This window comes from Falco rusticolus, chromosome Z, assembly GCF_015220075.1.
Source record: "Falco rusticolus isolate bFalRus1 chromosome Z, bFalRus1.pri, whole genome shotgun sequence".
NCBI lineage: Eukaryota > Metazoa > Chordata > Aves > Falconiformes > Falconidae > Falco > Falco rusticolus.
The window spans coordinates 34,279,792-34,297,270 of NC_051210.1; the positions used below are offsets into that span (position 1 = coordinate 34,279,792).

Genomic DNA, 17,479 nt, shown 5'->3' on the forward strand with positions numbered 1-17,479 from the left:
GCTGGCCACAAGGACAAAATTTAGAAAAAAGGAGACAGTAATAAAGATAGGTATGTTTACATATTAAAATTGTAAACAAATAGATTTTATTGAAAAACAAACTAACCAACACAACCTTTCCCTCCCAAACTGGATTATTGTTTATATTTTTAAACTTGTATCGGATTGGTTTGTTATATGTTATAAGAGCATTTTTACTACAGGCTGTGTGTAAAGCAGTCTTCTGTAAAAGTTGCTATATGTAGTGATAGTTGAGAGATGATCAGTGTTCTAAATTTGTAGATTATGTTTTCCGCCTGTTTTCTGCTCACACTCTTGCAATGGTATTTGCTGTAATACATAATACATGGATGGATCTGATTGTCAGTTTTGAATGTGTGCGCAAGATACACATGCAGCCTAACGCAGAGCCCCGCTGAGCAATCAGGACACTATCTTTGTTTTTCTTCTCATGCCTAGTAGTCCACAAATAATTCCTTCAAAATCAATAGGACACTTTCTGAATAAGCTGGAGCAGAGGCAGAAGGCCAAAATCAATATTACACTGACTTGTCTGCAAAGGTTATAGCCTTTGTGATGCCCCCAGCTAGCCTGAACAGTAAAGGAAAAAGGGAATGACATGTTTTTAGTTTATGACAAGTATGTTAGGATTGTTTGTGGAAATATGAATAGGTATTTTCTGTTTTTACTGTATTCAAATAATCTGAGGTTTGTTTGAATCACTGGATTTTAATTTGTAATTTGATTCTGTTGGTGATTAACAGTTTCATTGGGACTGTAGTCAAAGCATGGGAGTAGAGCAAGAGGCACTAAGGTGTAATTTGGCTCCAGGGTTTTATAAAGCATGAGAAAAGAACTGGCTTTTTCCTTAATACATTAAGCTGAGTGTTTAAAGCTGGCATCTTAGAGAAACATCTTACCTTTAAATGCACTTAATTGTTAAGGAAACTTCTAAGGTACTGTAGTTCTGCTGCTGTCAAATTTCCTTTACTGTCATGGGTGTTTGTAAAGTTTGCAAATCCCATGAAAATCTCACTGTTTTCTTCATGGGACTTGGCAGATACAGAAGATGGCAGAAACTGGATCCCTTGGCATAGTTTGTGTGAGACACTCACGTGAGTTACAACCACTGCCAGTTTCTCAGTGGAGCTTGTAATTTCCATTAACCCTGCAGCGGTGGGTGTGTGACTGTTTTCCACAGACACACTTTCACCCCAGGCAAAACAGCCCCCTAGGTAAAGCTTGCAAGGTGCCTGGGAGCATCTTGTATACTCTGACGGCACAGCTTGTGAATCTTGAATTGAGCTGCTTTAACCAAGGCATTGCTTTGGGATTTTGTTTGTTAAAAGCTTTCTGACTAACAGAGCTTGCAAGATACGCTTAAAGAGCTAGCTCGTCCTTAAGTTTTCCAACCCATTCAACAGGCTGTAGAAATAGGTTCTGGTTATAACCACATGCTTGCATCAGAAAGGCTTGATTCCCAGAACCAGGAAACTGCTAAACCCACAAGTGAAACTGCAGAGTGTCCTGACAGAGAGCTATTTGCTTTTATGGCAAACGTAGAGAAATAGCTCATTCAAGTAATGCAGAACTGACCCTGGCTCTGGCTCCCAACCAACAACATGTGCAAATGGGTCCTGTGTTAGCAAAAGTGACAGCAGGTCATTTAACAGTCTTAAACTTAACCTTTTCTTATTACATGTGTCTTGCCATGCTTTTCACTACCTTTGATTTTTCTGTAATTATTAGTTCTGTAATTCCCCTAACTGACTTCTCAGTTTTGCCAGCTGAACTCTATTTTCTCCTCTACCAAGGCTGAATATCATTGTATCAAGAAACCAACCCATCAGCAAGTTAAATCAATATAGGGAAACAGGGAAACACGTATTAATGGAAGTTGCCATCACCTTCATTATTGACAGTCACTACAGTGTCACTGTGGTAGGTAGTATCAAAAGTCCCAGAGCTGTGTAGCAGCTGTGCTTTTCTGGAGTCCAGTACAATGATGTGATTGAAATTAAAGTATTCTTACATTTAATATACTTTCTGCCCTATAAAGTATTCTGGTTTTGAAGTTTTAGGAAAATTAATAGATTTTTATGGATGTGCTTCAGCATTTTGCTGAATTACAGTTCCGATCTTTAAGCAAAAGCAGAAACAAAAATATATTTTCTACAAAATAAAGTTATATTTACTTATGTTGAGATTTACCGAAGGAAGGCATTACAGTAAATGGTGATAGTTTTATTCATTCACAAACATTTTCTGTATCAGAGATGCTTTTCATTTCTGCTTTTCACCATTTCAGAAACTCCGTATATTTGTGAAATTTACCTAAGTTGATTTCTTGAATAATATCTGTGTAATTTTTTTTTTTCTAGTTACAGTGTTTCTAGTAACATGGTTTTAGTATTGGTTTGATTTCAATCTGCCTTGTATATTGGTGGAGCTGTGTATTGTTAGTGGCTCACTTAGCAAGTTTTCAAGGATATGAAGGGTAACATTTGTTGCTTAAAAATTAAGATGGCCTTCAAGTCATTGCAAAAAAGGAGAAAGGCTAATTTATGATCTTACAAGGAGATCTGTACAAAGTCAGGATCGTGGACAAAAGTCCATTTTATGTAGCACAATCATATTCCTATAATTTTGTAACTTTTCCTATAATAAGGATTATTTTTAACAGGTTTTATCTCAGTAGCACAATAAAATGAACACCAAGAACCATCTGTGTTTGTTTTCCTTAGCAATTTTCCAACCTTGTTCTGATGTCCAAAGCACTTTAAAGAGTCTTCTGAAATTTATGACATGTGAAAGGCATGTAGTTCCAGTCTTTTATGGGATCTGAAAAACACATTTTCATTGTTCTTCCACTTCACGGATCAAAAGGCTTTTACAAAGTAAAAATAATAATAAAAAATTGCTAAATTAAATTAAAGCTTAGCATTTTGAATAAAAATCCTTTCTTATACAAAACAAAAAGTAAGAATGAGAAATATGCCACAGGGTAAAAAGCCTACAGTATAACAAATGAAAAAAGATAGAAACAAAAGGCTGAAAGAAAATCCAAATTTAATAGAAAATGTGTTCTGAAAAAACCCACTACGATGCATTTCTGTGTCTGGGATGTAGTTAAAAGAAGTCTTTTGCTAAAAGGCATTAAGATTTTATATAATTATGGATGATTCTCTAAAGGAAAAAAAAAAATTTCTGATAGGCATGTGCATGTATTTTCATAACATCCAGAGGTGAGTAGAACACAGCATATAAAAAAATATATGGAGAATAAACTGATGTTTATATTAAATAAAACTTCAAAGGTTTCCTATAGGATGTTTTTATTCTACTTTTCAGAATATCTGACTTTGTTTTCTGGCTTTTTTGACTTATCTCTGACATTTCTGTTTGCTGTGTTCTACATTTACTGTCTTGCAATCCAGGCTGACATACGGATTGATGTCACTAGTGTCTTAATGCATCTTGCCAAATTTTGAACACTCTTAAATACTTATAACTTTCAGGATCAGTGAGAATTTACTTTTTTTTGGATTAAATTCCAGTTGGGAGAATTATTACCTGTATGTACTAAAGGAAACACATGCCATCAATTTACGTCTGAAGCTAAACAAATCATGATAGCAGAGAGTAGTTTCAAGAATACTGTCTAAACTTTTCAGTCAGGGCAATGTGGATTTAGGTTAGTGACAACATTTGTATTTTTATCATAGTTTTTACTTAGTGAATTAATCAATGAATGTTGTTCAGAACACAAACACACTCAGAAGTGAAGATATTTAAGAGTAGCATTTACATGGCTATGACTTTTCATGTCCTTATCAGTTAAGAGGAACTGAGGATCCATGAGGGATTATCCAAGTCTAGTTTTGTATAGACTGAAGGTATATGATGCCTTAATGTAATATATGACCTATTTGACTGTTGTCATGGTATATGATATACCTTCTTTTCTGTCAAAGAAGGACATCCAGTTTTCTGACGAAATTTTAATCTGGAATGGGGTGTATGCCATGTCTTTGCAAGCCTTCATATTGTAATTATGGCACTCTTTTTGGCCAAAACAATAAACACATTTTCAGGTATGCAATATACAAGACTACATAACACATGGATTAAAGCTAAATTTCCCTTCTGTTGACACTTGAAAGTTAGATGGGCATCTGTTGTTGATGGAGAAATGGGAGGACTCGTCCTGGTTGTGCTTCCTTACTAAGGTCACGAGAGAGTTAAGGTGAATGGCTTCTCTCACCTGCAAAATTAAATGCCATCTTCATAAAAAATTATTGTTTTGTTGTGAAATTCTTACAATGATTAATCAGATTTTACTTACTGCCAGTTAGATACCTGAATTATTAGTTCCACTAATGTATATTTATGTCAGGACAAGCATGTTTCTTGTTTCTAGAACAGAGGGAAGAGTAATTCTTCCAAACACTAAATGATGAACAGCCTTAGGGCAATTTATAATAAAAAAAATTGTCAGTGGGCTACTGCTTTGGATAAATCAAAGTTTCTCAATATTGGCCTATTTTACTTACACTGGCTATGCTTGGCTATTTGTGGTGGTCATTCCCTGATAATGTAGGTCACTTGTGGGCCCACCTAGAAATATTACTCTTTTCTTATTTATATCCTCTGCTCCAAAAGTCGAGTAGTTTATAAACAGGGCAAGTTGCAGTTGATCTACTTTTAGTTGTAGATGAAGATCATTCTTGCTTTTTGGTGGACCTCACAGCTGTCCCTGCTGGGGATTTGTGGACTCCTTCTGCAAGTAAAAATACAGAACAGGTTGCCTCTGCCCTAGAGAACCTGTGGTTGAAGGAAAAGAAAAGAGATAACACAAAGCTGGAAACATGTAGGTAATGAGGAAAGAAGCAAACACTGATAAATGACCATGCAGGTAGAGGTTTTAACACACCTGCTACATCAACTTTCTGTGGACTTCAGAGGAAGGAGGTATGATAAGGTAGGGGTGTGAAGGAGGATATCATGGCAGTTTTATGGCTTGGGGTATGGAGAGCAACTCGACAAGAAACAAGAAAGATGATAGTCTGAAAATGCAACAAAGGGGCTAATGCCACTGGTGATGTAAATGTGAAGGTTGATATTTGGATACTGAATGAGAAATTATAGGTCAGGGATAGACCATGAAGGCTGTGAAAGTAAGGACAAGACAATAGAGATATGAGAGTCAAAGGAGGGATGCAAAGGAAGGCAAACAGATTTAGACTTGTCCTTGATGTGACAAACTGGAAAGGATGAAAGGTTAGTCACAGATGATGCGCAAGTTAGAGTTGAAAACAGTTGAAAACAAAGTTTCAGTTTGTTATACATGCTGGAGCAAGGAAAATCAGCTTTCACTTACTGAAGGCTGTGGCTCCTTGAACCTATCTGACAAAATTATGTTGGGAGTTCTGAGGAGATGGTGAGGCAGAAATTCTGCATATTTGCCACGGTTTGCTTATTTAAATGTGCACTTCACAATATTGCATTCCAAGTGAGATATCATTCACTCTATGTCTGGAATTTTGTTTTCAGTTGTTTTAAAAGGCCATAAAAATACATAAGGCTAATGCTGCGGTAAGAATCTCCTCTGGTTTGGTGATAGTGGTACATAATTCCAGAAACACACAGCAGTGTGTGTTGCAGGAAGATGTGTTAACCAGAATAAAATCTCATTCCGTTGTCTTGGTGCTGCGTATAAGACAGCTACAAAAAATGATAGCAAGAAAAGTAAATCTTAGTTTTGCTGTGATTCTTCACTTTCACCTTCTCATTATCAAAAAAAGAAAGACAAAAAGAGAAGAAAGATCTTAAAAAAAGCATTCAAATAAACATTGTCTCCCTTGAATATTGTGTTATAAAGGAAACTGTAGCATACTTAAAATATAGTTGCAAGTTAGACTTTCTAAGGAGGTTTTTCTTCTGAACTGTTCTTTGACTTGATTTGATAGCCTTATTTTGTTCTCATTATAGGCCATTCTTTAGAGAAGTACAGAACTGTAGGTGATCAAGGTGGGTTTGTCAAGAATAAACTCAGACTCATTTGCACTTCTATTTTTGTTGCCCTTTAAAAAAATCAGTAAAAAAAATTGCAGAAAACTGCCTTACAAGTATGTAACCACATTTAGTTAAAAATGTCTTTGTTTATAAGGGGCAATAAAAGAGTTACCAAATTTTTCAGATGTGCTTCAGGTTATTATAAAAATTCATACCTTGTGCTATAAAATGTCAGGTGTCCCACTATTCCAATTTGCAAATCACCAGCCACTCACAGAAACATGTACATAAAACCACATCTAGCCCAGCATAACAACAATGTGCATTAAAGTTATACTAGGAAATACAGAACTTTACATCTTAAAAGATGCTACAAAAGGTCTCAAAATGCTAGCAATTTGCATCACATATTTCGATTTCTTTTTGAAGGATGTTTTTCACTGCTCAATGCTTGAGTTTCTCTATGTTTCTAAAGTTGTTGTTTGGCACTTAGTTTCAGCAAACATTTCTTTATGGTAGTAGACCTGTCTTGTCTTAGAGTTTCATACCATACTTGCTCATTTGAAATGAGGGTTTATAAAGTGCAGTGCCCTTCTTCCCAAAGGCAAACTTTTGCTTTCATTGAGTAACCTTTGGAGAAAAAAGTTCTCTGTCCTGTATTTCTGGCATTGTGTGATGTGTACAGCATGTACTGCGCTGACAAAAAGGATATTCCCAGGTGAACAGAAAGTATAAAAAGAAAAATGGCAAGAAGATGTGGCATTCATGCCACAGTGTTTGTTCAACATTTACTTCGATTCGCCACCCCCACCCCCCACCTCCTCCCGGCCCCAGCATCAGGTGAAGGCAGAACGGATCTAGAGAAAATTAACTGTGCTTTACTGACTGGGTTTTGTATTTCTTCGGGATTGGATTCAGACTGTTTCCAGGAGTTACTTGGGCTGAGATGCATCGTCCTTGTACCAAACCCATTCTGAACGTGGGACTCTTGTCTCTGTAATTTGCTTCCCTTTTGCATATACCCTGTGTTGAGACAATGATTTACAAGGCCAAATCTGTTCAGAAGCCAGTAGCTGACACTTCTCTGTGTGTGTGCCTGTAGTGTTTGCCTGTGTGCATGTGCCTGTGACCTTGCTGCAGTCAGGACAGTCAGAGCAGCTATTCTGATTAAAGTCCAGCTGACAGCCTGTAACCTGACCGTAGTCATTAACTCAAAGACTATCCCATTCCACCAGATTAGCAGCTGTTCAACTTCTAGCCCGGCTTTCTCAGTGTCTGAATACTAGGAAGCAGCAGAAACAGTCTGATATAATAGCTGGTAAATTTAGTATCAAAAACTAATTTAAAATAAACCAAACACACCATAGGAAACATTTTTACCCTTCGCACTCTTCTTTTTTAATAGTATACTGAGCACCAGTTTCTGACAAAACACTTTCATTTCCTATGGGGAACATTATTGATTATTAGTCAGGGGACACAGAGGTAAAAAATGTGATTTATCCCTCTCATTCAAAATTAATATTTATTGTTATTAATCCTGCAAATTTCTCTGCAGTTCTGCCTATAACTCACAGATGGATCCTAGGCTGGTGACAGACCTTGCGTAAAGGGCTATTGTGCTGTCATACTATGGTGGAACCACCGTTGTCCTGGTGGAATGCTTCGCCATCATGCTGTAGTGAAAAATTGCATAGTCAATATTTGTTATCCACCTGGGTGTTGCTAGGAGAATGGTCGTGAGACTGGAAATCCTATCAGCAGCCACATGATGCTTTTCATTTCAATGATTTCCTGAAAACATACAGAGAAGATCACACCAGGAAACTAATAAATTATCATGTACTGTGTGGTACATGCTTTTACGGTAAAATAGTCAAGAAAGGTTCAAGTTCACAGACACAGCATGTTCACCTTGGACATCAGTAGATCTGCAGGAGACAGCGGGGTGCGTTCCAGGGAGACATTCTGAGGATGGGATTGTAAAAAGAGCAGAGGGAGTACAAGGCCTCCACTGCTTCACAAGTGTTGTGGTTTCTAGAAAGGCAGTCTCAGTGCCTGGGTGTTGGATGCAATGGCAGATGTGTGGTAGTAGATGTTTCTGATCCCTGTGGCTCTGAGACTCATTACACTGGGCCTTCAAGCAGCTACCTGCAAGTTGTTGCACTGTACCAGATATCCCATTTCCAGTGACTGGTGAAAGAATGCAAGCTTGTAAGTCTTCTTTTGCCTGTCATGTCTTTGTATCTGTAGCATGTCAGGCCACATTCACCCTTGATGGGTATCTGCACTGAAACAGTCATAGTCTGGCAATCAGTCTGAATTCTTCTGTTTCTCAGACATACCAGGGCAGGGTGGTTTTGGTTGTTTTGTTTTGTTTTGTTTTTTTTTAATTAATATCATCATCGTCATCATCATCATTACAATTACTATTTTGAATTACTCCATGATGAATAGCTGAAATTGAAGTTGTCTATTCTGTCTAGGAGCAGGAGGAAGACTGTTGTCTGAATCTAGACTAATGTGTTAAGCAAAAAACCCAGAAAGTAAGAGTGTCTGTGCAACCGTGATAGAACATGTGACTGTTTCAGAGGTCTCACTACCCATACATGCATTTATATTTATATATATCCTGAAATAGCTTGTTTCCTGACAACAGTTTGAGGACTGGTTAAGCATGAGGATTACACTTTCTATTCCATGCAGAAATGTTGAAAATAAACATACAGCAGTTCAGAATAAATGTGAGTTATCATGGGGAAAGGCAACTTGTAAGATGCTGTGTGCTGTAAACAACAGTGTGTTGTAGTATACTCCAGAACAAAACCCATACATCTTCAAAAAGAAAGGCCAGTAAGGAGACGGACATTTGTTCCGTCAGTTTGACGGTATTGCTGGGTGTTTAGGATGCATACGGTACTTCCCAGTGCTCTGTATTTTATTGTCTGTTGGAGCTCACAATATCTCCATTATGGATGCATGTTCTAGTGACCTCTCCTGGAAAAAAAAATATCTTAAGGAGTAGGTTCTTTAAAAGACCCTAATCTCTTCTTATTTGTGTAGCCTGAGTGAACAGCTCCTATAGCTGAATAATTCCTGCCCTGAGGAGGATTCTTGAATTACTGGGCATTAGTCTAGGAAAGTGTGCCTGTTCTCTGCCTGGCTTTTTTCGCCCCAGGAAAAGACTGGGAGAACAATAGTTGTCAGTCTTCAAGGGGAGATCCTGGGCTTCCAGTTGCTGCAATTGAGGCCTTCCCGTCGTACTGCTGTTATCAACAGAACATAAAAGTAAAATCAGATCATTTGACCATATGATTAGCACATTCCTGTTGAACTCTAGGTGACCTTAATCTTCTGGCTTTTTACAGAACTGCTGTGTTTCTTACTGAAGAAAAATGTATTCCTTAACAGTAAGGTTTTTCTTTTGATGCTGAAATAACCTCTGGGTGGTTTTAATGGGCTGCATTGGGGTAGATGAGAAAAGATGCATCTGAATGATCGTGAAGACACATTGGATAACCACATTTGTAACATCCAGATGAAGTTTAACCATATAAGTGTTAATTTCTATTGCTTGGTGAAACGCTGCTTGTATTTTCTTTTGCCCTGTCAGTATATTGCAAGATTGACAAGGAAATATTTGCAATTATTTCAACAAGTAGGAATTTCTGGATTTGAAAGAAATCATGATCTTATAATGAGTAAGTCTTACAACTTCCCTGTGGGATTCAGGCAGTTGTTTATGGATTTAGACTGTATTTTTTTACTTTTTAAATTTAGCAAGACTTCTCTGTGTAAATGGAAGCTCCCTGGAGCCATAAGTGTCATTTGATGATGGAGAGTCATAATGAAGAGTTTTGAAAATGGAGACTAGAACTTGCATTTACTTCAGAGCTTCACATTGTAAAGTGTTTGCTTTTATGTTTAAGAAATTAATTTGTATGCATAAATTAAATTCTGTCTACCTGACAAGATCCTTGAGGACCAAAGAGAACTGAAGATGTACTATATAACTAGTTCAATTTTGTAACCTTTTTTTTTTGTTGACTCATAGTATCTTCAGTGCTGCAACATGAGCAGTTACAAAAACACTAAATTTTTCCTTCTACCCCTGCAGCATGTGACAGTGACCACTGGGGACCTCACTGCAGCAGCCGCTGCCAGTGCAAAAACGGAGCCTTGTGCAACCCCATCACTGGAGCCTGCCACTGTGCATCTGGTTTCAAAGGTTGGCGCTGCGAGGAACGCTGTGATCAGGGGACATATGGAAATGATTGCCATCAGAAATGCCAGTGTCAAAATGGAGCCACCTGTGACCACGTGACTGGAGAGTGCAGATGTCCTCCTGGATACACTGGTGCCTTGTAAGCAGTGGGTATATTATTTATGGGAAAGAGATACAAGTTTTAAACAGTGTTAACAAGAGAAACCAAGTTTAGATTAACTTTTAACACTAAGCTGTTGGTCTGGCTGCTCTGTAATGCAGGGAAGCAGGGCTACTGGCTAAGAAGCAGCTAGGCAAACTGTGTTGCAATACACAGACATGTAGCTGAGAGAAAGCCCTCGATCTGGACTGCTAAATGAAAGCCACAAAAAATAGCAGCAGGAGCTTCTTCATGACCACCATGAAAATGGTTTGGCTGCAAGTTTGGAAAACCGTATTGAAACATGGAGCTACTTGACTTCGTCATTCCAGAATAGATTTTGAGCTTTGTCAATAATAATGGATGAGCACCAACCAGTGTAGAATGAAATATCTTTAAGAAGAAATAATTCCTAGATTGCTAGGTCTGTTTCCTTAGATTTGTTGCATGGATGCTATACAGTATTCAGTGTGTGTCTCTTTATGTTGGACAGCTTTATGTTTCATACTTTTGGCTAGAAACGTTAATGATAGCATTAGAAACAAAGAGGTGGCTGGAGACTGGAGCGTATGCTAAAGTAATGGTTGTCTCTGTTGTATACCACCACCTCCCCAGCTGCGAGGACCTTTGTCCCCCCGGGAAGCACGGGTCACAGTGCGAGGAGAGGTGCCCATGCCAGAATGGAGGTGTCTGTCACCACGTCACTGGGGAGTGTGCCTGCCCGCCTGGATGGATGGTAAAAACACTCTCTGAAATCTACACAACCCCTTAAAACTTCCATATTTGTAGATTTTGGGCAGCATCAGAAAAGGGTAGCAAATGAGGATAGCAAATGCAGTTTGCCTGTAGTCAGGAGTAATGAGAAACATATTTCGTCATCAGGGATTGGAATAAAATACTGTCTGAATAAAAAAACCACGTATTACAGAAAATCCTCCAGTTCTGTGCTGCCTTTTTAACCACACCAGATTCTGGGAAGCAGAAAACATGAATCATACTGTGACAAGGCAACATCCTTTATATCTTGTCTAGAAGTCATTCATTTCTAGATACAATTTGATACTATGAGGAGGTGACACCATTATGTATTTTAGCAGTGGGTTTGGTGCCTATTTTCATATGTTTAGGATGTGTGGCAAAACCCCCAAACCTTCAGATACTGTGTTAAATGTTGGTGATGGAAGTGGGACATCAGAACTTTGATATTATCTTTAGACTTTCTACCCTTTTGTCAGTGAGTAGAGAAAGAATTGACCTCGGAGCTGCAAGTAGCCTCCCCTGCTACCAGGCTGCTGACTCTGAGTTGGCAAATAATGGAGTTGGAAGGTGGAAGGTGATCAAGGCCCAAATAATTTCTTTAAATACGTTTGCAAATAATATTGATTAATAGTATTTGTTAATAATATTTTCTATTTAAATGTCAATTTTGGGTGAATATCCACATTTACTGAACTTTAATTATCTGACAGTAATTGAGATATTATATTAGGATAACCTATGGCAGAGGTCAGTTTTTTACCAACTAGAGAACATAGTTAAAAATTATCATCTCTGTGTATTTGAATAGCACCAGTCACCTGACTGCCTAACTTGGATTATGGCCATTTCTACTTCTTATTCCACTTTGTGTTAGAAGAATGAAATTATTGGTCATAGAATAAAAATGCTTGCATAAATTCCTGACTCCCTTTCTCTGCCTAAACACAGCTAATGAAAAATGAGATAGCATATAAAGCAGTGATAGCAATTTTATACTAGTGTGTGTTTTAACCAACAAATTATCGTTTAGCCCTTTGACTAATTTTCCATTCCAAGTAGTTATTAAGCATAACTTAAAGTTAACTTAAGCGTAACCTAAGTTTTAGATTTTTCAATTCTGCAAAACACAATTGTGACAGTATAACGTTTTTTGCTTTTCATGTAAGGAAAGTTTAAAGTAGCCAGGTATGAATTCTGCAGTATCTTATGTTCGCTGAAATACTTGCATGTCTTTTGTCTGATGAAATGCCTTTAAATATGTTTTTCTTGAAATGGCTTCTTAAAAGTCTTAAGATCTGATGGTTCCCTGACTACACAGGTGCAATTAATTCTAAGGATCTAAATAGCAGTGCAGAAATTCAAAACCCGCTGAAGGGAAGCAGACATCCTACCTAAGCTCTTAAGATGTGCTGCTTTAAATGAAATTACAAGCAGCTTTTCCTTTCATCAGAAAGAAACAACTTATCATAAAGTAGTATAATTGGGGCATTAGAGCAATTACTGATTTCTACACTGCTACTCACTGGAGGGCATTTCCGGATGTCTTGATACATACCACTCCAGATAAATAAATTGAGAAGAGCTTGACATCAATTAGTCTTAAATGTCTAAGTGTTTTCACTGTTACTTAGAGATAGCATTTTTCATCAACTTCGGCTTCCAAAATGGAAATCCTAGAAGATTATTCCTCCAGTGCTGAAACATACTCTGTGTTTAAAGCTGGAGAACAGTCTGGCGTTTCCAAGATCAGCACCAGACGTCTGCATGAGATCTCCTTGATCTTCCTTCATTACAAATCTTTATTCCTTGTCCATTCACACTGTGATACCAAATCTAATATTAAGATTTTTTTCTGCACACACAGGGCATGGTCTGTGGTCAGCCTTGTCCTGAGGGTCGTTATGGGAAAAACTGTTCCCAGGAGTGCCAGTGCCACAACGGAGGGACTTGTGACTCAGCAACAGGTCAATGCCATTGCAGCCCAGGTTACACGGGGGAACGGTAAGGAAATTATTTTTTTTTGCCAGACTGCAAGGGGTATGCTGTGACAGAGAAAGTTGAGAAGCTGGTAGGAAGTAGAATGGAAATACCTGTGATACAATTAAGAGAGTCTTATGGAATGTTTGCTGTGTCACTTAGCTGATGCTGGGTCACAAGTTAAAAGTGCCTGTGAAGGAACTGCTTGGGTTTCAGGATTTTCCTGCTGTGGCTCATGCTCTGGCAGTGTCTGGTGGGCCTTTACTTCAGTGGATTGCAGAATGACGCAGTTTGGGATATGGTGAAGGAGTGAGGAGGGAAGCTGGGTTTTGTGCAGATGTTTGGCAATCATAGTAGCAAGGGAAGCTCATTTGGTTCCTCTTGAAAGTGAGCAAGATGGAGAGCTGTCTCCTAAATTATTTCATTCAAATGAAGAAGTGAAACTTCGTGATTTTCTGACTTGATTGTAGAAAGTCATCTTTGGTAGACTGGAAAGATAATGTGGCAAGACACCATTTTTTAAGGCAGCAGAAAGTGTTGAAAGAAGTGTTTTCCTGTATATATTTTAAACAGCACATGACTCATTTGCTGAACTCAGCAGCAGCTTAATCACTGCGGTCAGTCCAGGGGATCTCTGCCAACAATAGTAGGTATTATAACCATATGCACTTCCCACGCAAGTGTTCACAGGACATGGAGAGAGCTGTGCCAGACATGAGGGGGGAAAAAAACCTCATGAAGAAGAGAAACAATTAGTCCAGAGCTACTTGGATGCCAAAATTAAATTTGCATCTGTGAATAAACAGTGCAGAAGGTGGTAGATGCATTTAAAGAGACACAGACAAGTCAGCAGGGAAATCAAGGGAGTATCTGTATGAGTCTATACAATGCACTGCACTGGTGTTTCTAAAAGCAATTCAATTTTTTGTCTCGGAATTTAAATCTGACTTTAATCTGAGATGCCTTATAGGCATTTTGATCACTGTCGCAAGTCTGAGCTCCCTATTTTCCTGCAAAACAATCTATAATTGCAATTATTTTCTTTTTCAAGATAATTCAAGGGCAGGAATGGGTCAGAAGCAAGGTTGCAGATCTGGTTCATATTTCATGTCAGTGGACTGGCAAGGGAGGGAATTGTGACAAGAAATATGTGGGCATTTGCTGAGCTAACATGTACATACCAGCAGCAAAAGGATGGTTTTAAAAAGTGCTAAGCTGTTCTCTACCTCTGTGTGTAACTTAACAGTATTTGTCTGAGTTTTTTGGTGTGGTGGACTCCTGGAACTTGGTCATCTCGGTCAGCAAGAAAAAGAGGACTCCTGGAGCATCTGACAGTTTCTAGATGATCTGAGTTAACACAAGGGAATCTAGTTTAAACTACATTTATAATTCTGCTTAACACTTTTTGATTGATATCTGTCCTCACGATGAAGTGGAATAGGGTCTTTCAGAAACTGATGGAGATGCAATTAAAAAACTGTAAAAAATTGCAAGGTTAAATTTTGTCTAATTTGTCTGGAATTCCTGAATGTCATTTGGAGAAAATTTATTCTCAGCTTTATTTGTATAACTTCATTAGGAAACATTTAGACAGGGTTATTAGCTCTATTATTATGTTATACCTCTGAAGGAAAGGAGATTTTATTGCTGGCTTCAGTCAGGGCAGAGTTACGAATACCTTGAAACTTCTGTGTAACAGTATCAGAATGAGGTAAATACTGCAAAAGCATGAAATGAACATGTATACTGATTTTACCTCAGAGGGTTCTGACAAATTTTGTTACATTTTGCAGTGCCTTGTGTCACGTGCCTTTGAAATTCTCCTGTAATGAACTACTAATCATACAAAAAAAAAAAAACCCACAAAAAAACCAAAACCAACAAAAAAAAGCCACAAAAACTCCCAAGTGTATAAGAAAAATGGAAAGAGACCACCAAGGAAATTCTTTTATAGGACTGGGGAAATAAGCAGGTTATAAACTGACACATCATTAGTGTGCTATTTTATCAAGTAATATTTTCATACAATCTATAATTTGGTGAAACTTCGAGGCAGCCAAATTGCAGAGAATGTTATGTGCCTGATATCACCTGTTGAGTTCACAGCATACCTCAGGACTCCAACATGTTCTGACCCTAAAGCTTTGAGATTTATCTGATTTGTCTTTTTGTCAACCTAATTCAGAGTTTATAGATGCTTATACTGAAAAATGTGGGAATTTTCCCTGACACATAGGCAATGAGATGTTATCATCCTTTGCTCTGAGGCATGAACCTGTTGAGCTGAGAGGTCTGTCATAATCGAATAATTTAATTGCACTTAGTGCTGGACCCTTTAGTAATGCTGTAGCAGTACTGGCATTCTGAATTTTAACAATTCAGTTATACACGAGAAGTTAAAGCTGAAAATAGCGAACTCATTTTATATTGTATATATTAAATACATTACCAAATGAAATTGCTACCTGGAAACTCATTAGTAAATGAGTTGCAAGTTTCAGAAGCAGGATATTGAAAACTGTCTTTTAGTAACCAGGCTGGACAGCTGAACATACAGTTTGATACTTAATAATGTCTGTCACATGTTGAACTTCAAAGCAATGTTAGCTAGAGAAGTCAGCTTCTAAAAGCTCTGTGAATGAGAGAGAAAAAGTTTGATGAAGAAGTCTCTCTCTTAGGATATATTTTCCTTAAGGAAAATCATTGCTACTCTCCCATATTGGTGAAACTCAAGTCTTCACTAATTTTCACTTTCATCTATTAGAAAAGTCAGATGAAAAGAAGGGTTTTGGGTTCCTGAAGATTTTTCCATGTCCTATGGATTTTTGAAGAGCAAAATTAATAAAAAACCCAACAACAAAGAAAAAAACCCAACCAAAAACATTTAGAAAAAAATTCTGCAAAGAAGGGTATTCTGGAAATATCATGTGTTTGGAAATACAGAAAATTCTCTCATCAGAAACTGCTGAACGTGATTGCCAGTGAACTTCCTGCCTGAGCATCTGCAGGGGCACATCTGCTGGCTGTTCACACTATTGCTAAGGGGACAATCTAGATCACGTTAAAAAGTTACAGATGGATGGCTTTTGGGACAAAATACTTGATTCCTTCATACTTCAGGTCTGATTTAAGAGAGTTTAGTTTTGTTCTGGTTGCTGAACGTGAATTGCAATGTTCTGTGTATTGTCCTCTTTGTTGGAGGGGTGGGAGACCTTTTCCTTTTCCTTTTCCAAAGGATTTTGCAGAGCCAACGTTTTTAAGCCTGTTTATCTGAGTAGCAAAAGAAACCAGAGAAACAGGCACTTTTAAATATGAAGTTACATAAATTCCTGCTCTACTTAAGAGGCATTTTAGACCAGTGTAAGATTCCTCATAAAACAGTATTTGCCTTAAAACTCCAGAAGTTGTAGTTTATGGGCAATAAAACTAATTTTTGTTTGTATTTCTCACAGATGTCAAGATGAGTGTCCAGTGGGCACTTACGGAGTGCAGTGTGCTGAGACCTGCAAGTGTTTGAATGGTGGGAAATGTTACCATATTAGTGGTGCCTGTCTCTGTGAACCGGGATACACTGGAGAGCACTGTGAAACAAGGCTTTGCCCTGAAGGAATTTATGGTCTCAAGTGTGATAAAAAATGTCCCTGCCACATGCCCAATACCTGGAGGTAGGCTTTGCACTCTTTAGCCCGTTTTCTTTTTCTATATAGAATATAGAAATTAAAAAAACCCTTAAAATAAATATTTCCTGAGTGCTCTAGTACTTGCATGCCAACTGAAGCAACTAAAGACTTGTAAGAGTATTCGGTGTTCTCTAAACATCAAGAAAGAAAATAGCCACCCAAAGGAGTGTCTGCAGTTTAGTGCTTGCAGCTATATTTCATCTTAATATTCACCACCCTATTTGGTCTCTGACCCTTGAAATAAATGTTAAGACAAAGCGTGACCTTTGTCTGTACTTACTGCATGAATAAATATTGTATTGTTCACCATATAAAATCAGTAGATGTCATACATCCCTTGCATATTCTGGTGTACTGTAAGTGAGAAATAACTGAATTAAAATCAATGGATGTATAATCTTAGGAGTAGGGCATGAAAGTAGAGTCCATTTCTCTCTCTCTTTCTGTATACGTGTATAAGAATTGCTGTAGGTGACTATTTTAATACAAAATTTTTGAAGCTTTACCAATTGTAAGTCTGGGTGTCAGAAATACATATTTTTTTTGTTGTTACTCAAGTGATTTTTTCTAGAAAGCAGGTAAAATCTGATCCCTGGAAGTCAAATGAAAATAGCTTTCCTACTGGCTTACCTTTTACCATCTCTCCTTATTCAGGCATAATGACTCCTATATTTTGAGTTTTGT

The 17,479-nt window shown here is 37.8% G+C and overlaps 1 protein-coding gene across 2 annotated transcripts in view; it reads left to right on the forward strand.

The window, feature by feature from the left end:
• MEGF10 (multiple EGF like domains 10) overlaps positions 1 to 17,479 on the forward strand; it is a 109,941-nt gene that overhangs the window by 42,868 nt on the left and 49,594 nt on the right. For both annotated transcript variants that reach the window (XM_037374372.1, XM_037374373.1), the window contains exons 6-9: positions 10,133 to 10,379; positions 10,995 to 11,115; positions 13,003 to 13,139; positions 16,568 to 16,780. In XM_037374372.1, the coding sequence (XP_037230269.1) occupies positions 10,133 to 10,379; positions 10,995 to 11,115; positions 13,003 to 13,139; positions 16,568 to 16,780 (718 nt within the window). The remainder of the gene's footprint in view (positions 1 to 10,132; positions 10,380 to 10,994; positions 11,116 to 13,002; positions 13,140 to 16,567; positions 16,781 to 17,479) is intronic.